This window comes from Podarcis melisellensis, assembly GCF_964234715.1.
Source record: "Podarcis melisellensis genome assembly, chromosome: 7".
Taxonomy (NCBI): Eukaryota; Metazoa; Chordata; class Lepidosauria; order Squamata; family Lacertidae; genus Podarcis; species Podarcis melisellensis.
The window spans coordinates 64,938,085-64,963,288 of record NC_138539.1 but is presented as its reverse complement, the minus strand read 5'-3'; the positions used below and the strand labels follow the sequence as shown (position 1 = coordinate 64,963,288).

General features: G+C 40.8%; 1 protein-coding gene across 3 annotated transcripts in view; it reads left to right on the top strand.

Moving 5' to 3' along the window:
• The window catches only part of EXOC2 (exocyst complex component 2), a 78,400-nt gene that overhangs the window by 2,901 nt on the left and 50,295 nt on the right, over positions 1–25,204 (top strand). For all 3 annotated transcript variants that reach the window (XM_081918177.1, XM_081918176.1, XM_081918178.1), the window contains 8 exons: positions 529–705; positions 1,594–1,720; positions 12,763–12,876; positions 15,238–15,362; positions 18,424–18,504; positions 23,360–23,505; positions 23,610–23,691; positions 24,695–24,797. In XM_081918177.1, the coding sequence (XP_081774303.1) occupies positions 529–705; positions 1,594–1,720; positions 12,763–12,876; positions 15,238–15,362; positions 18,424–18,504; positions 23,360–23,505; positions 23,610–23,691; positions 24,695–24,797 (955 nt within the window). The remainder of the gene's footprint in view (positions 1–528; positions 706–1,593; positions 1,721–12,762; positions 12,877–15,237; positions 15,363–18,423; positions 18,505–23,359; positions 23,506–23,609; positions 23,692–24,694; positions 24,798–25,204) is intronic.

The window sequence follows — 25,204 nt, the reverse complement described above, 5'->3', positions numbered from 1 at the left end:
TAAAACAAACGTTCAGTTAGCTTTAGTATTTCCGCTTGCTTTGAGGAGTGGGGAAGAAGGGGGAGCCCTGTGGCAGAACTATTTGGTTGAGTCCAGCCCAGGAGAAGTATTGTTGTGGTATTTCTTCCTGAGCTTCCTTTTTCTCAGATGATGTTGAAATGATGGGTCAGTAGGGATGCAGTGAAAGGTTTTCAGCCAGGGGAAATTTAATTTGCCCTTTCAAGTGTCTCATGCCTCTACTTTTGAGAATCACTACAGTAACATGCCACTTGTTCACTTTGAGCAAGCTTGCTGTGTTGTATCTGTATTGTCACTTTCACCCATTGGTCAAGACTGAGTATTTCTGTACTGGCTACTGTTTATGTATTTAGAGCAACACTTAAAAAAAAATCTTTCTGGAGTGAATCCATAGGATGCTTGAGATGCGTTTGTCGGCTGAAAGCATTTCAGGTTCCCCCGATAATGATGAAATAAAAAATATTCACTGTTAAGCAACATTTGTTCCTCTGCTTTGTGTGACTCTCTCAGGCTTGACAATCTGTGGACACAACTGTCTTCTGACTGCTGAATGGATGTCTGCCAGCAAAATTGTGTGTCGAGTAGGTCAAGCTAAGAATGACAAAGGGGACATTATCGTCACTACAAAGTCAGGGGGCAAAGGAACTTCCACTGTTTCTTTTAAACTCCTGAAACCTGATAAAATAGGTATGGTTGTATTATCCATTTATTTCTCTTCCTGTATTGTTCTGTAATAAAAAAGTTTCATAAAAAAAAATCTTCATAGGATGTGCAAGTGGGTTTCTTGAACAAATCGTAAGACTGTATTTATACAGATTTATACTATTGGCCTATCAAGTCCAGTTCTGTCAACTCTGACAGTTCCCCAACCTGTCTCAGGCATAGGTTTTATCCATGCCTGGTTCTTGAAGTTGGTATTGAACCTAGGGCCATGTAGAGTATTCTGACCTTGAACTTGAGCTGTTCTATGTAAAATCTTATGAATTCAAAATACTTGAGCTTCTCTTGGTTGCTGATCAATTTTTAAATTAGGCTATTCTCACACTAGCACCTCAAGCTCATGGACTTCTGTATAGTGGTATGTTCTGTTGTATCCAATGGGCATTCCACTGAGTTTCTAATAAAACTGCTTTGATTATATGATTATATACATGATATACCGGCAGTTGGCAGCATAAAATATATTTGAATCTTTCTGATGCTATTTGGGCACGTGTGCATTTTAAAGCAGGATGGAATGTAGAGCCAAAATTAAATGTATTTTTTTTTGCCAGTTGAAGTTTTCCTTTTGCAGTATAGATCCAGGAAAGCAAACAACAACAACCACCCACCATATTTTCTGTCGTAGGTGAGAAATCCAAATAAAATCCTCTGAGAACCATATTTCTCTAAAACTCTTTGGCTGCAGAGGCAGAGTAGGAGCAGTGTTTCAAGGTTCCTTTTACCCTATTTCCCCCCAGACAATTATCTAAGTATGCATTTTATACGTGTAGGACTTTTTGACTTAGTGCATGAGAACTTCACGATGCTCGACAGAGCATGTTTTTCTAAGGATATCTCTTTTGTTTTCTCAAGGTATCTTGGATCAGTCTGCAGTCTGGGTTGATGAAATTAACTATTATGACATGCGCACTGACAGGAACAAAGGGATGCCCCCTTTGTCTCTGCGCCCAGCTAATCCTCTTGGTATTGAGATAGACAAGTGAGTACCAAGTAGTGTCAATTTACATTCTTACCTGACTTCCCTGTAAGAATTCAAAAATATTTCAGAATGTGAGATTTGAAGAAAGCAAGACTATAGTCTGATTTCACTTTGCCATGGAAAGATAGTGTTTCTTCAGTTTCTTATTCTGGAAATGGGAAGAATAGTTATATTTCTGTCTGAGGTTATGCTCTATCAACTCAAGAATTTCTGCATGTGCAACAGGTCTTTCCCCCTGCATGTGTGCCAGTCCCTCGCCAAATCTATTCTTGAAAGTTAAGCGGAACCCCCCAGAACAGATCACGTTTTAGCCAACTAAGTCCTACCCAGAGTAGGCTCATTGAAATTAATTCAACTGATAGTCATGTTCATTAATTTCAATGTGTGAACTCTTGAGTGGGGCTTACATTGGATACAACCCTTAGTTTTCATAACATGTTGAATATTAGTGTTGTTCATATTTTTATTTATGAAAATATTTCCACACCACTTTTTATTTACAGAGAGGAATATGAAAGTGGTTTACAGTAATAAAACATAACAAATCTAGTTAAGACTTCATATAGTGTGGACAATTTTAATAGCTGTGGGGGATGACAGGATGAGGTGGCAAATGACCTGAGATTAGCTGTTAAAAGCACTAGTTAGTTTTATGTGATTCTGTTTAGATTGGGATTTGCAGCAGGAGTTGCAGAGTAAAAATATATTTTCCATCCATCTGTCTTTTTTCTTTTAGTTTTTATTGAAATGCTAATTAGTTTTTATTGAAATGCTCCTAACCACAAATCTTAGTGTTTTTATACACAAATGCCACATTTATGCAAAGGTTCCAGTAGTTGCATTCATATAAAAAACAGTTTATATATACAGTGGTGCCTCGCAAGACGAAATTAATTCGTTCCGCAAGTCTCTTCGTCTTGCGAGTTTTTCGTCTTGCGATGCACGGTTTTCCATAGGAATGCATTGAAAATCAATAAATGCGTTCCTATGGAAACCGCCTTCCCCCGACCTCTTCTGGCAGGCGGCATTTTAAAATCGCCCGGGACAGCGGAGGACTTCTCCGCTGTCCGGGGCGATTTAAAAGCCCCTGGGAAGGCAGGCAGGGGGGACAAAGACTTTTGCCCCCCGCCTGCCTTCAGAAGAGGTCCAGGACAGGCTTCGCGGATCTCTCCGCAAGCAGCGGGAGCGCTCCTTGCGGAGAGTTGCCAGCGCGCCCAGGCTTCGCGGCCCCGCCGCCGGGCTTCGGGACATCGTTCCGAAGCCGGGCGGCGGGGGGAGGCTTTCCCGCCCCGCCGCCGGGCTTCGGGACATCGTTCCGATGCCAGGCGGCGGGGGGAGGCTTTCTCGCCCCGCCGCCCGGCATCGGGACGATGCCCCGAAGCCGGGCGGCGGGGGGAGGCGTTCCTGCCCCGCCGCCCGGCATCGGGACGATGCCCCGAAGCCGGGCGGCGGGAGAAGGCTTTCCCGCCCCGCCGCCCAGCTTTGGGACATCGTTCCGATGCCAGGCGGCGGGGGGAGGCTTTCCCGCCCCGCCGCCCGGCATCGGGACGATGCCCTGAAGCCAGGCGGCGGGGGGAGGCGTTCCTGCCCCGCCGCCCGGCATCGGGACGATGCCCCGAAGCCGGGCGGCGGGGGAAGGCTTTCCCGCCCCGCCGCCCAGCTTTGGGACATCGTTCCGATGCCAGGCGGCGGGGGGAGGCTTTCCCGCCCCGCCGCCCAGCTTTGGGACATCGTTCCGATGCCAGGCGGCGGGGGGAGGCTTTCCCGCCCCGCCGCCCGGCATCGGGACGATGCCCTGAAGCCAGGCGGCGGGGGGAGGCGTTCCTGGCCCGCCGCCCGGCATCGGGACGATGCCCCGAAGCCGGGCGGCGGGGGGAGGCGTTCCTGCCCCGCCGCCCGGCATCGGGACGATGCCCCGAAGCCGGGCGGCGGGAGAAGGCTTTCCCGCCCCGCCGCCCAGCTTTGGGACATCGTTCCGATGCCAGGCGGCGGGGGGAGGCTTTCCCGCCCCGCCGCCCGGCATCGGGACGATGCCCTGAAGCCAGGCGGCGGGGGGAGGCGTTCCTGCCCCGCCGCCCGGCATCGGGACGATGCCCCGAAGCCGGGCGGCGGGGGAAGGCTTTCCCGCCCCGCCGCCCAGCTTTGGGACATCGTTCCGATGCCAGGCGGCGGGGGGAGGCTTTCCCGCCCCGCCGCCCGGCATCGGGACGATGCCCTGAAGCCAGGCGGCGGGGGGAGGCGTTCCTGCCCCGCCGCCCGGCATCGGGACGATGCCCCGAAGCCGGGCGGCGGGGGAAGGCTTTCCCGCCCCTCTGCCCAGCTTCGGGACATCGTTCCGATGCCGGGCGGCGGGGGGAGGCTTTCCCGCCCCGCCGCCCGGCATCGGGACGATGCCCTGAAGCCGGGCGGCGGGGGGAGGCGTTCCTGCTCTCCCGGAAAGGCAGGCAGGGGGGAGCAAAGACTTTTGCCCCCCCTGCCTGCCTTCAAAAGCCGTCCGGGATAGCGGGAAGCGCTTCCCTGCTATCCCGGACCGCTTTTAAAATGCTGGCGGTGGGGAGCAAAGCCTTTCGCCCCCGCCGGCCTTCCTGGACCTCTTCTGAAGTCCGGAGGGGGGGAAAAGGCTTTGCTCCCCACCGCCAGCATTTAAAAAAAGGTCCCCGAGATTTCCCTATGGGCTTTCGTCTTGCGATGCAAGCCCATAGGGAAAATCGTCTAGCGAAGCGTAGCAAAAACCGAAAAACCCTTTTGTCTTGCGGGTTTTTCGTCTTGCGAGGCATTCGTCTTGCGGGGCACCACTGTATTTAAACCACTTGCTGTCATAGCAAGTTAAGTGCTGCAATGCTACTCTAATATTGCAGATGAACATACCATGAAGAAGTAGATGCAGATAGCTGGGCACTTTGCCAGTGGCCCTGAGGTTCCTGTCTGGTGTACTGTCCTGTCTACTTCTGCAGTACTAGTAGTGAAGGAACCAGCCAGGAACGAGAACAATGGGTATAGAGATCTCTGGCCATGTGGTAGACATGGCTGTGTTCAGGAGCTCCTTAGGGTCAGTGGTGGTACAGGGGTCTGCTGATGGCTCCTTGTCCTCCTCTTCCATTGAGGAGACAACCACCTCCAGGTCTGAGCAAGGCTGAACCTCGATACTTGCACAGTAGACAGAGAAGGGGCAGGCTTACAGACAAACCAGCACAGCAAATAGTGCTCATCTTTTTTAAAAAAACAAAACAAAGCTAACTTTAGGGATATTGGCATACAACATATGACAACATAGTAGTTTTGGCTGGCATGTGACCTCAGTGCTACAATAGCAATTTTAACAAAAATCTTTCTAATCTAGGTATAGTGTTTCTGCTAAATATAGCAGACAGTAGTTACTATGTATTGTAGGTTCAATCCCGTATAAATTAGGTTACTTTATTTAATTTCCAAGAGGAATATATGCGTAGCAGTGCAAATGTCTGCAGCAGTGGAGAACCAATTCTTCCCTAATGGCTAATGCTTGGATCCTTAAAAAATTAACTTGAGGAAGTTCACACAAGGAAAGCTACCTGCTCCCTCCTAACACCCACTATAGAACAAGGTCACTCAAGTTTCAGACTTGTTGTGAAAACCCAGACCACAATAAACTTATTTGTCTTTAAAGTGTCATAGGACTGTGTCTTTTTGAGCAATACAGTTACTTTGTGCTGATAAAACTGATTCGTAGCTCCTTTCTTCTCTGACATGGATACACATTCCCTAAAATATGACGGTAATGAGCAATCCTACGTATACTTCATCTGCCTAGGGCAGGCTGGGAATAATAGTACAAAGCCTGTGTGTGCTTTGTGTTCAGTTACTATGTCTTTCCTAGGCATTTCTTGAAATATTCGCAGTAACGTTACATGACGTTTTATTAGTAAATTTAAAAATGGTTTCCATCTGCAAGGTCTAGCTTGCTAAGCATACACTGCCACCTAATGGAGTATGTGAATCCTCTTTTGTGTAGGCAAAGTTGACAATTTTATCAGAGGTAGTTTATTTTTTTGTTTATATGTAAATACAAGAAGGCTGTCATTCAGCAGCTCAGCTGGGAAGCTAGCTGCAGGTTCAGTTAAATATTTTGATTGTCAGCATCAGAAGTCAAAATCTTACAAGGAAAGAAAACTCTTCATAGCAATCTAGGCAAGGTGATGCCTTCATAGGCCTAATCTGGCCAGTGTTAAAACATTTCCAGTGATTTAATTGTGCTCTGGGCTCTTCAGTTAAATGGAATAAAAATGCTCAGCTTTGATCTGATTTTGCCCTGTATTTGCCATCAGTTGAAGGTCCTTCTGTTGTCTCCCACCATCTTATATGGATGCAGTCAGCAATAGTGAAGTGAGGTTCTGCCACATCAGTGTTGCCCTTAGGCTGGGTCCAGATTTGCCATTAGCTGTCCTTTGGACTGTTTCCAAAGGCCATCCTTGTCCTCTGTCCTACCATTGGAGAAAGTCCTTGTTAACACCTTTGGGTTTGTCCTGTTTAGTCTACTCCAGCGTCCTTTCTGCTGGTCTTCTGCATGCATGAGTAACAGAATACAGCTGGTACAAACGTTTGCTCCTATGAGTCTGGTGGGGGGGAATGTGAATGGTTACTTAGTTTGTTTATGGTGGTTGCCATTCAGTCTTTATTTACTTAAAATGGCTCTTCTTGACCTATAAAATCCTATGGAATCCAGTTCACGGGACTTTTCACTGACAGTGTCCAGTAGAACTGCCTGGTTTTAGTTTTTAAATAGATTTTACGTGGCTTTGTGCACAGAATCATTACCCCTGGGTGGTTGATAACTTTTTTAAAGCTTTATTTGTGAGGCACAGATTTACATTTCTTCTTACATAAACCTGTCAAATCCCTCCATATAACTAAATTCTCTCAAGGCAAGCAATAGTATTAAACTGTTTCTTCTGAAGCATTTGCTTAAATGGAGTATTCTCGCACCCAGTTTCCAAGCTAGGGCTGAAAGCGTAGCCTGGCAGCACCTAGAGGACCAGAGGTGCCCAACCCATAACTCAGGGAGAAGGAAAAATTGCATTCCTTTTCTGTCTTCCCATCCAACCTCAAGAGCCCTGCTCATTCTTAGGGGGAAGTAAGTAACCCAGACTACCACCTACTTTATCCTTTCCTCAAGAGGCAGCCTCTGTCTTCTTCAAACCTCTCCTCTTCTTACCCCATTTCCACAATTACTTCTGAGGCTTATGAGACATCAGGAGGAGTCTGAATGCTTTCCAAGTCTTGCCAGCCCCACCCCTGCACTTTGGCATCCCATCCTAGCCAATTACTGGTCAGGCTACTGAAAGGCAAGTCCAGCAGTTCCTTCTCCACAGTTAGTTTTAGATGAGCCAAGCAGAGGCATCCAGGAAGAATAGCAATGACAGGTATAAAAAGAGAAGAGAGATTAGAAGAATAACAGAAGCACTGCAGATTATCAACATACTGATAATGAATTTAAAAGAGGAAATCATCGTGACAAAAAGAAGATGATAAGAGCTGGAAAGAAGATGGATTGTCCTTAAAAGCTATAAAACAGTAATAATGAAACATACATGCGCATCAAAAATCAAAGAAGAATTAAATGTTATGCAACAGTTTATACATTACAGATTATATTTTAACCACTTTTGGGGCTGAACATAATATTAATACAAAATGCCAATATAAAATATAACAGTAATACAAAGTAAATATTAGTACAAAAGAAAAAAAGGCAGTACAGTCAATCAGAACAGTATAGCAAATATCCAAATACCCACCATTCACTTTCACGGGCAGGTTTCGGCACAGATGTAATTCCCAGCATTCCTTTTGGGAACTGGGATAACTCACACTCCCCCCACCTTTTCCAGTCTCTCATTTCTAATCAAGTTCATTCATAACAGTAGCCATGGGGGAGTAGCCTCAGCCTTATCAGACAGTGAAAGAATGCCTCCCTAAGCAGTCATTTCTTTGGTGTCAGCCCCTTTAGGGATTCCCCACCAGGACTGTCCTGCTAGGGGTCTCCAAATAGATACGCTACCCCCCCCCTCAAAAAAAACAACCCACCTAACCACAGCTATAGCAAATTCTTGTTCTGCATGGGTAGGATGAACTGGCCAAACACTATGGCTCCTCCAACAGTTAATATCCTTTTCACAGCTCTCCAAGTAAGCCAAGTTAAAAAGCAAATGATTGAATACTCAGTTTTGTGGATAACTCAATTTTTCAGTGATCTCTTAAGAGCACATTGAGCGGAATGACAGTAATAAGAACCAAATTGAAAGGGATCTGTACATGTTGCATAGTTGAACTTTGGAATTATTTACCATGAAATGTGCTGATGGCCACCAACTTAGAGGGCCTTAAAAAATTCATGGAGGATCTGGCTATCAAGAGTTACTAGTCATGATGACTATATTTTACTTTCAGGGTTAGAGGTACCATGGCTGATATCCAACTACGCTCTACTGAGAATAGATCCATTTAAATTAATGGACTTAAGTTTCTTATGTCGATGGACTTCAGTAGGTTTGCTCTGAGTATGACCATCATTGGCTATCATCCCATGATTTTGAATACCAGTTGCTAGGAAAGAACGCTGAGAGAATGCCACTACCCTCATGTCCTACTTTTCAGCTTTTTGGACTAGATAGGCTTTTGGTCTGATCACAGTTGTTAAATCTGCATGTAATTAAGACATGAATAGCCTCTGCTGCATCTGTCTTCTCCAGAAGAGGCCATAACTTCCAAAACAGCCGAATCTCGTTAAAAATAAAGAAATCTATCCATAGTCACCACTTGACTATCCAGGAAAAGTAATGGATCCAGGAGCATCTGCAAGCGAAACCCAAATGGTGGAACTGCAGTCAAAAGTACATCAATCTGATTAGTTTTATCAGTAATGTAAACAACACTCCCTTAATTTGTTTCACTTGGATTTATCTCAGAAAAAGTGATTGTGTAAGGCAGAGCTTTCCAAATTGTGTGTCGCGGCACATTAGTGTGTCAGTTACAGTGTGTAGGTATGTTGGGCAAACACTCCCTGCGCTCCTCCCGGGCTGGAAAGGGGTTGGTTTAACCTCCAGTTTGCTAGTAAAACTGAATTACTGTGTTGTGAAATGATGCATGTCTAAAAAGTGTGTCATCAACATGAAAAGTCTGGAAAGCTCTGGTGTAAGGTGTGTTTACTGTTCAGTGACTGCAGAACCGAGGAGTGACTTACGTTTGTGGAATAGATTAATCACTAAAGATCTCCCAATATGACCCCAATCGCAATGCTTTTTATTTCAATTTAATTTTAGAAACTTTTCAGTTGGAAGTTTATAAATCAGCATTGCAAATCATGGGCAGCTCATTCATAACATCAGTACCATCACTTAATGATGACGTAATGAGTGAACAACTTCCATATCTGAATGAGCCATAGGGAATCCTCATTACCATAGATAATCATGCCCTAGCACCTCCACCACAGAGCTTTGTTGAGTGGTCATGTGCTAAGAAATCAAGTGGTGAACATGCATGTGTGAATTCCCCTTTAAAAGGCTATTTTATGTGGAAACGTCCCAAAATTCTAAAGATGGTGTTGCTTCTCGACATACCTCCAGTGGAGCCAGCCAAAGCGAAAGCATTTGAAGTTGCATTCTTCTTGATGTGACACTTTTATTTTGTTTTTAAGATAAATTAGATACATAATGCCATTTTACATTTTCCAGGCGGCTCAGCATGGTCGCTCTTTGGTTACAAGCTGACATTTGCCACCCCGTATTTTGACTCTCACCTCTCAAGTAAGACAGATATCATAGACTCACCATTGTTACTGTTGCAGGCTGACTATGGTACTTGAGCCAGTAAGCAAGTCCTAGAAATTAATTTGACAGTGGAATGCCATGAAAACATAACACACTTTGAGTGGAGCCAACTGTCTCATATACTGTCATCCAGTCCATTTGACAAACTGAGCTATGATAATGAAACCACTTACCAGAATACAATTCTGTTTTTATTAATGGACGTTGCCCAATGGTCCTCATCCTATCACAGTCTCACTTGATTTCTTTTTGGCATGCTTTCATAAGCCTGTGTGTATTTTGTGATTAGCTTCCAGAAGCATAGAAATTGATACTAGGTTCGGTAGTCAACATCCTGAAATGTTATTTCATTTTTAAAGGGACTTCTACTTACTTATTTATTCAAACATTTTTATGCTACCTTTCAGCCTTAACAATGGTCTCCAATGTGGTTTATTTTTTAAAAAATTAAGGGTAACAGGATTAAAACTAAAAAAATCAAAACTAAAAAGAACTCAGCTGAAAGCTTCAATATCAGTTAAAAAAACAAAAAACAACATTCAGAGCCAAGTGGAATCATTGTTCTTTTTTTACTGCCCACTTTGACAGCCTCTGTTTTAGCAGGGGTTTTTTTTAATTAAAAAAATCCCATTTCTTTCCTTAGCATTTAAGACTGTCTACCTCTTGTTAATGTTTTAGCTCCGTTTTTAATTGTTGAATTGCTGTTTTTATATTGTCATTGGATTTTTGTGATTTTGCTTTTTATATTTTAGTTTTTATATTTTAAATATGTACTGAAATAGTTATTGCTTGAATAGTGTTTGCTATCAGGAGACTAACTAATACATTTAGTAAGCAAGTAAATAAAGTTTGCAAAATACAAACAGTCTTGCCTTTATACGTAGCAAGATGCAGCTCTGCTGTCTATTTTTTGCAACATAACTGTAACATTATAGCCTTTGGACCCATAGCAAGACAGGAGGACAGGGGATGGAGGAAGGAAGGCATCCTTATTCCTGACAATTGCTGCGTGATTTAGATACAGTATATCTGTTCTTCAGTTCATTTGAGCCAGTAGAATCTTGTGAACAGTGAAGAATAGCGCTCATGTGGTTTCTGATGATCTAAGCTCTACTATTCAGCTTTCAAGATGTTATCCATAGCTAGATGCATTAGATTTGGGTTTCCCAACCCTCCGACAGTTGAGGCACACATATGGAGGAGTAAGCAATACCTGTCCTCAAAACAATATGTTTCTATATGAATAGGTAATTTGGCATTGGGAGCAATAAAGGTTAGGGAAGGACCTAGCTCAGTGCATGCAGAAGGTCCAAGGGTCAATTCTCTGCATCTCCAGCTAGCTTTGGGAGGGACCCTTGTTTGAAATCAGTATAAGGTAACTTGCTATGCTCCTTTGTTACTGTGTTCCATAGTATCAGTGCGGTAAAGACGTCATTGCCCCTACCCTTAGTACATCATTGTCCCTTCCCAATTTAAAGGGTTCTTGATGGTGTGGATCCGATCTGCATGTGTTGCTTATAACCACATTGACCCATAATAAAAGATGTATTGGAGTAGGGCAGGAAAAAGTGGTTCCAGGTCTCCATCATGTCTGTAGGCTAGCATTCGGAATTCACCAGGTTCCAGGCACATTTCACACTTGGCTATTGGATAGAATTCTATCTGATATATTTTTATCTGCACAAACATAATGAATTTCAGGAACCAAAAAGCCGTATTGAAAAATAGGACTTTCGAGCCATCTGCCCCCAAAATGGCAACTAGGCATTCCATTTTGGTGACTGTAACCCTGGTTTAAGGGGCCATTTGCAGCCTAGCTTATGTATCTGAGTTTCTAACATTGCTATATAGGCTCTAAACTGAACCACCTGCAAAGGGCTCTAATTTTCATTGAACCATGTAGTTCCAAGGAAATAAATGGGGCATCCAAACCAACACCCTTCCCTAAGACAGAATATCCTCTTCATTTTTCCATTTCTGACCTGATGTTATAGCACAGAGCCTTAAACTCATACCAAGTTATTTTGTTTTCTGTTTCTATTCCCATTTTATGAACAGGAAGAAGATAAAAAATAAAAGGGAATAAGGGGCAACCCAGTCAGATGGGTGGGATATAAATAATAAATTTAATATTTTTATTCTGTGAGAAAGCAAAATTATTTATTACTGTAAAAGCTTGGGATCCATTTCCATGTGGTCCACCCTGCAATGGTAATGTCTGTACACAAAATTTGTGGGCTTAGGTTTAGCAGACATGGTTGCTTCCCATGCCTCAGTGGTAACATATGACTCAGGTCTAAGAACAGGATGTTCACTCAAAGGGGGTTCTGTTTTATTCTAAATGTGCCATGCACCGTAGAGTGTTCGCTTTTATGGCAGAGTTCGCTGGAGTAGTTTAGAAACAAGAGGTTTGGTTTCTGCTTGTTTTGTGGTCTCTCAGTGAATTTTCTAAACAGGTGATCCATGGCTAACTACTATAAGTAGAAGTGCAGGGGTGATTAATACAGGAAAACAAATTAGTCACAGGTTTCATCCATCATGAAACATAATGTAGTTGTTAAGTTTCACGCGAATCAAGGAGCCGTGTAATATGATAGAGCTTGCTTAAATGACATTCAGATCGGTTTAATGCAGTGTGTTGTATGTAGGGCTCTTCTTTCTTTCTTTCTTTCTTTCTTTCTTTCTTTCGGCAGCGGGTGAAGGAGAGACAGTTGAAAACTCCAATTGCTTCAGAATACTTCTGCTAGATTGTTGACTGGGGCTGGTTGAATGGAACCTTGCCAGTTACAACCACACTAGCTTCCAGTCCCATTTCACAGCACAATTCAAAGTGCTGGTTTTAACTCTTCAATCTGTACCCAATAGACCGCCTTCCCCTACACGAGCCTACCTAAATGTTAAGTTTGTCTTTTGAAGTGCTTCTCTGGGTGCCCCTGCCATTAGTTATATGGGAGAATACCATTCTGGATGTGATGCCTCCCCTCTGCCATGCCAATGACTTACATGCTCAGAGCTTTAAAAAATCCCCAGCGGCATTAAAACAGACCTGCAGACATTTGCATGAAAAGTGCCCTGAAATCCATCGATGCCCGTGACACATGCAACTTGTATGTGGGATTGTAATGTTAATGCTTGATACTTTCATTTGAATGACAATCCATTGTGTTTGTATACGTAAGAGAGCATTCTTCCTCCTGGCCTTGTTTCCGTAAATATTTTTTATTTGCTTTTCAGAGGAAAGTTTCCACAAAAGGAGCTGGAAGCTCTGTTTCCTGGGATGAGTGCTGACTTCACCAGTGAAAACTTTTCTGCGGCCTGGTATTTGATAGAGAACCATTCAACTACAAGGTTAGTAAATACAAAATCTGTGTGCATGCTTTAATGCTATCCTGGAAATATCAGTAATACTGGGTGTGAATTGGTGGTTGATGGTTGCAGATCAGTAGCTCATAAAGATTTGTGTCAGTAACATCTTTTACTGACTATGTGAGGCAGTCTTCAGGTTGGTCCAGAGGCTTCAGCTGGTGAATAACGTGGCAAGTTAGATTGCTTATGCAGGCATATAATGCCCTGATTGTGGGACTTCAGGATAAGGTTACTTGAGAGATCTCCTTAACCCTTAAATACCTAGTAGTCACTGCAGAGCATGGGAGAGCTTCTCCTGCAAGTTTCAAAGATATCAAAAGCCCATTCCACAGTAACTTGGAGCAAGGCTTTTAATATGGCTGCCTCTGTTTTGTGGAACAGTATTCCTGTCGAGGTGGTGGCGCTGTAGGTTAAACCACAGAGCCTAGGACTTGTTGATCAGAAGATCGGTGGTTCGAATCCCCGCGACGGGGTGAGCTTCTGTTGTTCGGTCCCTGCTCCTGCCAACCTAGCAGTTTGAAAGCATGTCAAAGTGCAAGTAGATAAATAGGTACCGCTCCGGCAGGAAGGTAAACGGCGTTTCCGTGCGCTGCTCTGGTTCGCCAGAAGTGGCTTAGTAATGCTGGCCACATGACCCGGAAGCTGTACGCCGGCCTCCTCGGCCAATAAAGCGAGATGAGCGCCGCAACCCCAGAGTCGGCCACGACTGGACCTAATGGTCAGGGGTCCCCTTTACCGCTGCACTTTCCACTTGCCCATGCTCTGCACTTTCTGGAAACAGTTGAAGACATTTTTGTTCTGACAAGCTTTCCCAGCTGGGTGAACAGATCTCTTATCATGGGTTTTTCCTTCCCTCTCCTTTTTCAACTCATCTGCTGTTATTTTCTATTATGTCTTTAATTGTTTTTAGCAGTTTTTATTATGTCCTGCACATCACCTCGAGACATACATGTGGAAGGCGAATAAATAATGAATAATAGTAATTGCAAAGGTTGTGGATTGCATCTTAACTCTGAGATTTGGTGTAAATGTATTAATGTTAGCCATAAATTAATAACTTTGGGAACCATTTTTCTATTCATAAGATTCACTATCATGTTAATTGAATGCAAGAGATGAAAGAAGAATGCAAGAAAACGTTCACTAGCTTGAATGGGTTTAAAAGAGAATTAGACAAATCCATGGAGGATAAGACTATCAGTTGGTACTAGTCATGATGGCTATCTGTTGCCATTATCACAGTAGGTGAACACCCCTTCTTGGGGCTCATAAGTGGAAGAGGGCTGCTACTGGGCTTCCCATAGACATCTGGCTGGCTACTGCGAAAACAGAATGATGAACTTCCTGGGTTTTTGTCTGATCCAGCAGAGCTGCTCTTACTTTGCTTGAAAAACCCAATAATTTGATTTTACTGTGTTTTTAAAAAAGTAAACCACCCCAGTACTTTGCCTCTGATATGTATGAAAAATTGTGCTTCTCATTTCACCATTTTAGTGTGTAGAATGCATTATTTCATACCTCCATCTATTTGAAATATCAAACTCTTTCATTTCTTGGAATGCAGCCCTCTAGACGGTAGCCATAATTCATTGCTGGAGTTCATTGTTAACGTATTTACTTATTTAAATTGAATATACCTCCTCTTGGCATGTTTGCTGAACCAAGTACATTTGTCATTATGACAAGAATAAACAAAAGAACAAGGATAGAAAACCGAAATTTTAAAAGGCCAAGATCCAATTATTGTTTTAGACTAGTAACAGCAACCAGGAGATGAAAGATTCGTATGAATGACATTTTGGTTTGCTATATCATGCAGCTGTAGACAATTTTGTTAATTTGTCTATTTCTATTCTTTTTTCCTTTTCTTTCTCTCCCCCCCCCCCAAAAAATCTAGTAGTTGGTTTTTTTAAAAAAAGAAAATGTAAAGGACCCATTACAATACTTTGTGTTTCAGTTAACAATATTGTTTCTAATAGATATTGAGAACTATCTGGTCTCCCGTCTTCTGTAAATCTTCCTCTTTATTTGTTCTGTTCTCTTCCTTCTCCTTACCTGTTCCAAATGTTTTTGGTGGTGCATTCACATAACCATGGCTTTTTCATGGTTGATTCTCATATTCTAACCTGGGAATTTACAACTTCCATCAAGTATTAGCAAGCACAACACCGCAACATGCCTAGTCAGCTCCTGCCACTGGAGAAATTAGGAAATTGTCCACTAGGCATTCTGGTGTCTCTTAAGTGTGTAGCTAGGCTTTTCAATCTCTTCATAATTTAAGTATCTCATTTCGTGTTTATTATATGAATGAATTCAATTTGTTTTCTTTCCTCTTGGTTTCAGTTTTGAGCAACTTAAAATGGCAGTTATGAATTTGAAGAAGCAAGCCAACAAGAAAAATGAGGGAAGTCTACAGTATGTCAAAGGAGGTCTCAGTACTTTCTTTGAAGCACAAGATGCCTTATCAGGTAAGTGTCAGGTGCAGTATACAGAAAACTATACTGTATTATTTTATTTTTGCCCTGATTTCTAGAAGAATATGTGGATGGACATGGATCAGACAAATATGAACATTATAAATGACTAAGGTCACTAGTGGAGGCAGGAAGTTCTGAAAAGCTGTAAATCGATAGAGAAAAGTACCTGTTAGGTATTTCCAAAAGATTTTATAACTTCCCTCTCCAAAAATGCTAATTCTTACTTTTGAATAGCAACAACTCACGTGAATAGATGCTTACATTCTTTTACTCTGGTGACTGAGTTAACAGGCTTCTCTATATTACTGAGGTAAGAATTGGCATAAAATACATTTGTTTTCTGGAAATTAAATACATAGATGTTCTCTTTCAGCACAGTTTCTAGCAGGCCCCTGAATTCAGAAGTTTGTGTAACCTGGATCCTTGCATAATGATGCTTACGTCTCATCTTAAAACAATCTGTAGTTCATAGAAGGAAAAGCTCTCTTTAGTTCTATCAGCACAGAGGAATCTGAGGGAAGCTGCTATCTGGGATCAGAAAAGAAATCCTTTACGTGAACATTTGTCATTACCCATTTGTTGAGAGTGTTTTGTTTTTTCCCCTCGTGGGAAGAATTACATTTCAGAAATGTGAGATTCTGGTCATGGAACATTTACAATGTGTTCTGCACTTTTATAGGCTTTCTTGACTGCCTTTATTGTTTAGTTTGTGTGGATGTAGAACTGGAGAGTAAGTGTGCTGCAGTATCTCATAGAAGGTGCTTTTCAGTATTTAAAAGCTTTTTGGGGCTTTTCCAGCTTTTTGATAGTGCAAAGCAGAAATGCCCTATGCTCTTAAGTCCACACAGATAAAATCAATTCTGTGGCACTAATATAATAATAAATGTTTTCTTAGTTTATCTATTGTATTATTTTGATCAGGCACATCTCCTGGAAAAACAAACTCTTGTTCGTAATTAGTGTTGTAAAATGGATATTGGCTTAAGCATGACAGTTCTCTGCTTTTTAACTAATTGCCAGTCTGTGTGAAAGCCACATAATCTGGGTCTTCTTCCCATTTGGCAGCATACAAAAAGAAATATATTTATAGTGTTTGCTGGTATAAGCAGGGAATAAAAATTGGGAAAGTAGGGATGCCATGTAACTGATGCTTCATAATCTAAAGAGTTGTAGCGTTACCAGTTGCCTTCATTGCTGTTGGACAGGCATGGTGGTCCAAATCCAGCCCTTGAATATATTTTATCTGGTTCTTGGTGGTCATATCAGATTTTAATCATGTGGGGCAGAACATTTTTCGGCACTTTATTTTTCCATGGCAAGCTCTTCTTATTTTGTAAGTTTGTTAGTGAATCGATGCCATTTGCAGATATGAAACTAGGCAAGCTTGGCAGGTTCAAAGAGTTTAGCTTTGTTTACCAAATGCAAGTAATATAAACATACTAAATTACATCACTCTCTGGGGCATCAGAACATTTTCCTATGCAAACTGAAATTTTTCTGCTGCTAATTACCTATGCAGATCATCTTAATTTGCCTAGAAAAATTAATACATCTCTCTTGTCAGATCTTGTCTATAATCCCCTGTGCACTTTAATTGTAAAGTGGTTGCATTTAGATGATGCCAGCATTGGAACGTGATCATTTGTGAGATGCAGGTAGCCATGGCATCTATGTAACTGAGTGAACTTATGTGGGTATACAAACATGCAAGGTGATCAAGAAGATTTCATGTTTTTACATTAAACGGATCCAGTAAAATATATCATTTTACCTGATTTGTAAATCCTTTGGGAATCCCAAAGCAAGCACTACTGAACTTCCTTCCACTGAGCATTTTGTTGTTTGGCAAAACTGTGCAAGACCAGCCCTTCTTTCCCTTTTCACATCTAAAACAATAGTTTTGTAGACATTACACATTCCAAATTGGTATGGATAATGGCTTTTAATTCAGCATTATTTAGTTAGGCATGTGATGTGTGACACGGCACAAGAAGTCTTAACATCTGCTTTGGCATATTTTTGGCTTGCCCTATAGGTTTTTCATTTCTTATTTTCACATGAAAGTCAGTTTCAAAGCATAGGCCTGCAGAACAAGCTTCCCACCCTTGATGTAAATTGATAAATGAAGGACTTTGGTGGGAATGAATTCAGCAAATATTCTCCCACCACTGTTCTCAAGCAAGAGGTCCCATTGCCTAAACTGGAAATATTCAAATGTTATGTTCTCAGTCCAACCATTATTCAGAAATCCTGTGTGTGTGTTCTTCATAAACTACCTGTTGTAATAGGGATTCCTAGTCACAATAGCCCCTGAAATATGCTACAGAACAAGCAATAGTAGAGAATAATAGGACAAGAATAAAGTTACTGGACATCAGGCGTGAAGGAAGCAAGGGGGGGGGAGTATTTTAATTTGGAAGCTAGCATGGGAATCTTCTGGTAAGATACTGTAAATAAATAAATGAAGAACTCAGGCATGGAAAAGCTCTAGAGTTAAGGAAAGTTGTGGCAGTGTGCCCAGGTACTGTTAGTGAAGACCAGTGGTTTGAGGAAGGTGTGAAAAGTTGGTGAGATAACAATTATATTTAGTTTATCATATTCCACAGTGCCGCATTGACCTTTCCAAATTAGAGCACAGTAGGACCTACAAAGTGGTATAAAATAAATTTGCTTCTTGAGAGTCGGATAAAGCAAGAAATTATAGTCAATGAAGCAAAATAAAATATACGAAACAGAACTATTTTATACTACATACAATAAAGCCCAATATATAATACAGAATTTTAATGTTAATCTAGAGGACTAAATAAGGAAACCTGGCCCCCCACAGGTTGATGACTTCAGCCGTACTGCCAAAGATCATACCGTAAGCTTGCAGAATAGGAGAGTTTAGAAGTCTGAAGTATCTGGCTCTTATCAACAGTGCCCGCTTCACTGGATCCCTAATTCTTTTGTAACAAACACGTACCGCTCAGATGTAACAAGGGTACTGCTCAGACATGTTGTCTCACCCATTAAAATGGTTGGCATTTAACAAGATGTTTTATTTCAGCAATCCATCAAAAACTGGAAGCGGATGGAACAGAAAAAGTGGAAGGATCCATGACGCAAAAACTAGAGAATGTTCTGAACAGTGAGTTTTGAACACCCAGTAACAGCTATTTATAGACTTCGTGTTTTATAACAAGTTGAGGCATATTTCTTGGACTTTGAAATTTTGGGGGAAACACATTTTTTTCCAGATTCTTATTTCCAGATCATGAGAATATATGGAGCCTAAGAGTTTAACAAATGATAGCATTGCATAGGATTTAATTCCAAAGGGCAATTCATCTGGATATGAGGCAGGTTTACGGAGCGTAGTTTAATAGCTTTTATTATATCATTTAACATTTCATATTCTTCAGAAGGAGTTTTGAATATCAATCGAGACATGGAATAATTTTGCAAGTACAAGGTCTTGTTTCTCTACATTGGATGCCATTTGTCAAAATATCGGATAAATGGTAGCCATGTGGGGAGCAATCCTATAGCAACATCCTCTGACATGAGCAGTTTAGGATCTCTGGTTGATCATTGAGGTTTCCAGCATAGCCAGCTTACTCTGGCTGAACTCCCTCTACCTCGGTTTACCTGCACATACAATGGCATTTCTCCTCCATCCTGACCCCTCTGGGACCCAGCCAGCTGAGCCAAGCTTGCTAAACCTTAAAGGGACCCCTGACCATTAGGTCCAGTAGTGGCTGATTCTGGGGTTGCAGCGCTCATCTCGCTTTATTGGCCGAGGGAGCCGGCGTACAGCTTCCGGGTCATGTGGCCAGCATGACTAAGCCGCTTCTGGCGAACCAGAGCAGCGCATGGAAACGTTGTTTACCTTCCCGCCAGAGCGGTTCCTATTTATCTACTTGCACTTTGACGTGCTTTCAAACTGCTAGGTTGGCAGGAGCAGGGACCTAGCAACAGGAGCTCACCCCGTTGCGGGGATTCAAACCACCAACCTTCTGATTGGCAAGTCCTGGGCTCTGTGGTTTAACCCACAGCGCCACCCACGTCCCTGCTAAACCTTAAGCTGGTGCAAACCCCGGGAAAGGGCTGTTCTGGGTGTGGGACGAGACAGGAAAAATGGTCACCTCAGTCACATGACCTGGCAACTCAGCAAAGTTAAGGCAGCAAGAAGCTCAAACTCTATTTTAAAGGTTTGTTTCTCCTCTGCCATGCTTATTCCAGCTCAGCCAGCAGTAGCCTCACAGCCGAGCGGGGTTTGGATCTGGTGTAGTTTTACATCAGCTTAACTTACACTGGCTTGCTTTGTGTATAGGATGGCTCCCTGAGTCTTTGATGTGCGCTGAAGACACTAACATTTCCATTTCTGCTATATCTGAGAAATTCCTTAGCCTCTTTAGGTTTCCAGGAATGCTCTGTGCCTCAGTCTGGTGATACCACTTTATTTATTTTTTAAAAAAATCTGTTGAACTCTCTCTATACAGTATATATATATTTAAATGTGCACAACCCCTGTCCTAAATATAAAAAGCCTTCAAATTACAGAATGTGATTTCTAACACAAAACCTTTGTCACTTAATGGCATTTCTGAAAATACTTGGGAGATTTGCAGAGACACTGGGAGTTTTTGTCTCATGTTATATTCCATGGAAATAATTATATTCTGTACGATCAGACTTCTTTCTTAGCTTTCTACTCAGCCAGAGGCTTAGATTGCAAGATCCTGCTACATGAGAGGGTCCTCCAGTTCAACCCTGGTATCCCTGCAGGCCCTTGTACCCCCAGAAAGTTGACTCCAGAAAGTCAAAAGGATCCTGTGGACCACCTGTTTTGGGGGGGGGGCTGCAGAAAGGGCTGGAAAGTTGTGAAAACTGCATGACCAGAAGTGGCTTCTTTTTGCAGAATGGGATCTTTGGTTTCCTAGCACTAAGGGGGAGAGATATTCATGTTCTCTTAGCATACCAGCTTGAAGCTTTTATAGGGGTTTCATTTCAAACCCTGCCTGGTGAATACAGAGATTTTGACTTCTCTGGATGAAGTCACGGCATTAGAGTAACTGATCCACTTCATAAGGGTATGTTAGATCCAGGACTGCCACACCCTAATCTTCCACTCGAACAATTTTAGCAGAAGATGTAACCTTTGCCTCACTTGCTGTGAAACACGTATCACAATTTAATAAATAACGGGATTGTAATAAACTACATTTTGAAGGAAGAAGACAAGTTGATGCTGAAATCTTAGATGATATAAAAAAAAAAAAATTCATCCCAGCATTCTAAATCAAGCTTAAATAGAGGTCCATAATTTGAAGGCTGGTTTCTAACTATGTGATTAGGTGTTGCTTTTCTCCATCTTATAGTTGAAATAACTTGACTTCCAAACTAGGAAACATTTTTATTTGGTCTTTTGTTCAAGAGACAGGGAGTCTTTCAGAAGAACCATTAAAATATGAAGGAAGTGTTTTTTTTTGGTGGTGGTAAATTGCAATGGTAAATTGCACATGGCTAATCAGGGTATTTGGTTAAAGAGAAAAGAATAGTATTTTGCAAAAGACTCTTATTTTGTTTCATTGTGATGTAAGTTCTTTTACCTTCCTCAGTGGAAGCAATACTTCCCTTAAACTGTACCAGTAAGCACAGAGCTGCATCCTGATAACTGACTCACTTTTGGAGGATATGAGGATATTGAATGAAATCAGAAAAGTGACATGAAGGCATTTTCTTCTCCCTTTTCATGTCAGGATGTTTTGTTTGCGTATGATTAAAGTCTCACCACTGCAATTGGAAGTAGTAAGCTTTGAACAGCGGTATGCTATACAGAATCTCATATTTATAGTTTACTTGTCTGTTGGGACTCTCATTTCCCTACAGGCAAAGCTGGAGAGAAACAAGTGTGAGCCAGAATTTCAGGCACAGTTTCTCACATCCCAGTTCTTTCAGTCTTAGGACATCTGGGAAAAGAACTTTATTTAAAACCAAAGTGATTTAAAATGCAGTTTTACCAACTTTTATAATATGACAAATGTAGCAGTTCTGAGGGTTTCAAGACAAGATCCAGTTAACCTCAGTTGTATAAAACAACCCTGTTTGAATAAGGTCAGTTTTTTAAAAAATAACAAAGTTTGGCTGACAACATTTGTTTTGTATAAAAAAGATGTTGCATACTGTATACAGATCTCTAAAAAATACTAATTTCTTGCCAAATTCCTGGTCATCTTGGCCAGAATAGGTGCCATTTGCTGTAATAGAAAATGGTATAACATTAATTGTTGCAGACTATTAAAGAAAAACAAATTTTGAATAAAAATAGCTTTTCACTGTTTCTACCAACTGGGAGAAGGCTGTTTTTGAATATGCTGTCTTGGAGTTCCTTGACTATGCTGATCTATGTTTCAAAACTGGAAATTTAAAATCACTAAAATGTCAGTAAATTGTTCTGATCTGACTATAAATGTTTTTGAATCTGCTTCAGACTTTAAATGAAAAATGCCATGTGGTTTTTAAATCAAAATGCATTTTGCGACACTTGTTTATCAGAAGACCACATTTGATTTGGCTCGATATCACCCTATTTCATTATTGGAACATTATTTTCTTCCAGATACTCATTTTCCAGATCCATTTTTTAAAAACAAAAAATGTAAAATATAATCCGGTAACCCATTTCTAAAGAATAGGATTTAGCAAAAATACCCCACTAGGTTTGAGACATCAGGTAATTGTGGTGTGTTGTTTTTCCCTCCCTAACAACCATGAAATGTAGTAGGACCAATTCTCCTGGCAAAACAAAGTTTCTTGCATCGAGGGCTTGAAACTCCATCAGTGTTTAAACATTATTTAGATATAACAATTATTTTACAAAGGCTACTTCTAACATGAGCAGCCCACCCACAGTGTTGACGAGAGAAAATGGCATGCAAGCCACCCAGTGAGACTGATGTAATTTTTTTCATCTTTGCTTAAATTATAGTCACTAGACCAGATAATGTAGAAACTTTTTTTTTTTACAGGCAGCCATCAAAAGAGCTAAAAACATTCACCTTTTTCTGGTAAATTAAAAATAAGTCACAGGTTTGAAGGAAGGGGGGAAAGTAAAATGCCTAATACATCTCGTCAGTGAGCGGCAGGGGCATACTTTTGTCAAACTGAAACATGCTTTAGTATTGGATATACTATGTTAGGCCATGAAGATTAAACACAATTAACGGCTTGATCTCTCATCATTCAAACATTTAACACAGAAATTCTCATCCACTCAGGTCCTTAGGTTCCTGGTTCAGGATCTACTGAAACCAGCCTGTGTTGTTAAAAACTCTGGATCCGAAGAATAGTGAGAGCTTGTAATTTGATTAATTTCTTAAACAGAATCATTTAATGGAAAATAATAAGGGAACCCTGCTAGTCACATTTTCCTAAATAATTGGACTTTTTAGGAAAATGTGACTAGCAGGGTGCCCTTATTATTTTCCGTTAAATTTCTGTTTATTATTTCTCTTCACACCAAAGAACAAAATCTGTATTTTGTTGCTCATAACAATGGCATTAAAAATCATGTTTGTTTCATTGTATCCTTCTGTAATGAAAGGAATGTATTATGTGATGCTCAAATTGCCTACAAGACTTAGGTAGAACTGCAAAATTCAGCTCTGTAGCCAAAGCAAACTCTAAATTCACCACAATGAAGTCAAAGAATTTGGTCTAAGAACTAGGGTTGCCTTAATTGTACTGTGGTTTCTGCCACATTAAAAGTCTTAAGTAATCAACACTTATAAAATATTGATTCAGTACCTTAGGTTGTTTTTTTTAAAAAAATTCTCTTACAGATTTAATATGAATGCTTGTGTGTGTTAATGTAGCTATAATTAATCACTATAATTAGCTTGACAGATACATAGTTAAAACTGATTACAAGCTACTCTACTTTCCATTGTAAACAACTTATTTACATGTATGTTCCAATTTTATTTTATTTTTTAAAAAAGGAGCAAGTAACACTGCAGATACCTTGTTCCAGGAAGTTTTGGGTCGCAAAGACAAGGCAGATTCAACAAGAAATGCACTCAATGTCCTCCAACGCTTCAAATTTCTTTTTAATCTTCCATTGAATATTGAAAGAAACATTCAAAAGGTACTTGTTATTTTAAGATACAGTACAGAGATGATTTTTACCCGCATGAACACTATATATTTCTGGTGGCAAATCTTTTTTCTTTCCTTTTTGTATTTTTCAAGGGTGATTATGATGTAGTCATTAATGACTATGAAAAAGCGAAGTCATTGTTTGGGAAGACTGAGGTTCAAGTGTTCAAAAAATGTGAGTTTTGAACTTTAAGAAAGTCAGTTAGGAAAGAGTAACAGCACAAGCTAAGAAGCCCTCTGTGGCATTTAATTTCTGTTTCTGCAAGGCATTTTGCAATGTGTGGAATAATTACTCGAAACAACAGTGCAGATTCTACCTGAGAAGTACAAGAGAATGTACATTATTCTGTACTGCATATAGCAGGAGTTTGTCAGTCCTTTTGGCATTATGTAACATGAAACTGGTTGAGATATGGGGTGTCTTCTTTTGGTATATTTGTATCTTTTAAAAAGCTATGGAGTTGCAGCCTGCAGTTTTTAAAAATTATTTTCTTTCAAATCTTTCCAGGCTAAAATTAAAATATAAGTTGCTTGTGTATTTGCCTGAGTGCGGGAAAAGATTCTGAGTCCTAGTACGAGTTCTTTCCTGATTCTCTAAAAATACATTGTTGCATGTGGTTTTGATATTCTGCAAGGTACATATTTCTAGATCTGTAAGTAAACTATCATTTCAGAGTGAAATGAAATTGGATGAAATTAGTAATAAAACAAATCAAGGATTTGACTGAAGAAGTAACAGAAATTCCAGTTTCTCTTTCTACTTGTAGTTAGGCATGAAAAGCAGAGAACTAACAAATGTAATGAATGAGGAAGAAAATTATATGAAGGTGATAGTAGTACAGATAACTCACAAATTATGCACATCTAACTTTCCTGTATTCAGCTGTATATGCTAGGCAATTTAAAAAAAAATGTCTGGGGGGAAACTTTGGCAATCCCATCCGCCATTGAACCCAATGCATTTTGACTATACACAGTTTTGGCTTTTCGCTCTGTCACCAGAATATACCCCCTGTGTAAGTTCAGAGTCACCTGTGTAATATCTTGCATTTTTTGACTACGAAAAGTTTTGCTTAAAAAGCTTGAACTAATAAAGGTTCTGTTTAAAAGGTTTAGCTTTACATACACAGAACATTTTATGCTAAGGAAAACCAAATTTATCCTCTTTACAACCATAGATTATGCTGAGGTTGAAACACGAGTTGATGCATTAAGGAAACTGCTTTTGGATAAGTTGCTCGAGACTCCATCAACATTACATGATCAGAAACGCTATATAAGGTGACCTTTTCACATTTTTGTCTTTTATATATGTTATTTGCATAGATGGGAATATTTCTTGGATAATACCTTTTTCTTAACGCAGTAATGTGTTACCATAAAATAATGGCAAAATCTCTATAATGTTTTTCTACTCCAGTGTTTTGTGTGAAACATTAACATCAGATTACATTTAATAGTTTAGATAAGTTTGAAAAAGTCTCCTTCCTGATTCATTTTTTCAAAGTGTTTCTGACGTGTTTAACTGGAACACAATGCATTATTCTAATACTAGGCATACTGGTTTCATGATTAATTTTGTGCAATGTAAGAGGTGTAAAGTAGCTTTCATCTGAAAGTGCGTATTAACAATACCTTTGAAATGGACAATACTGAAATTAGGAGAAGTTAATTATAGAAACACTTTG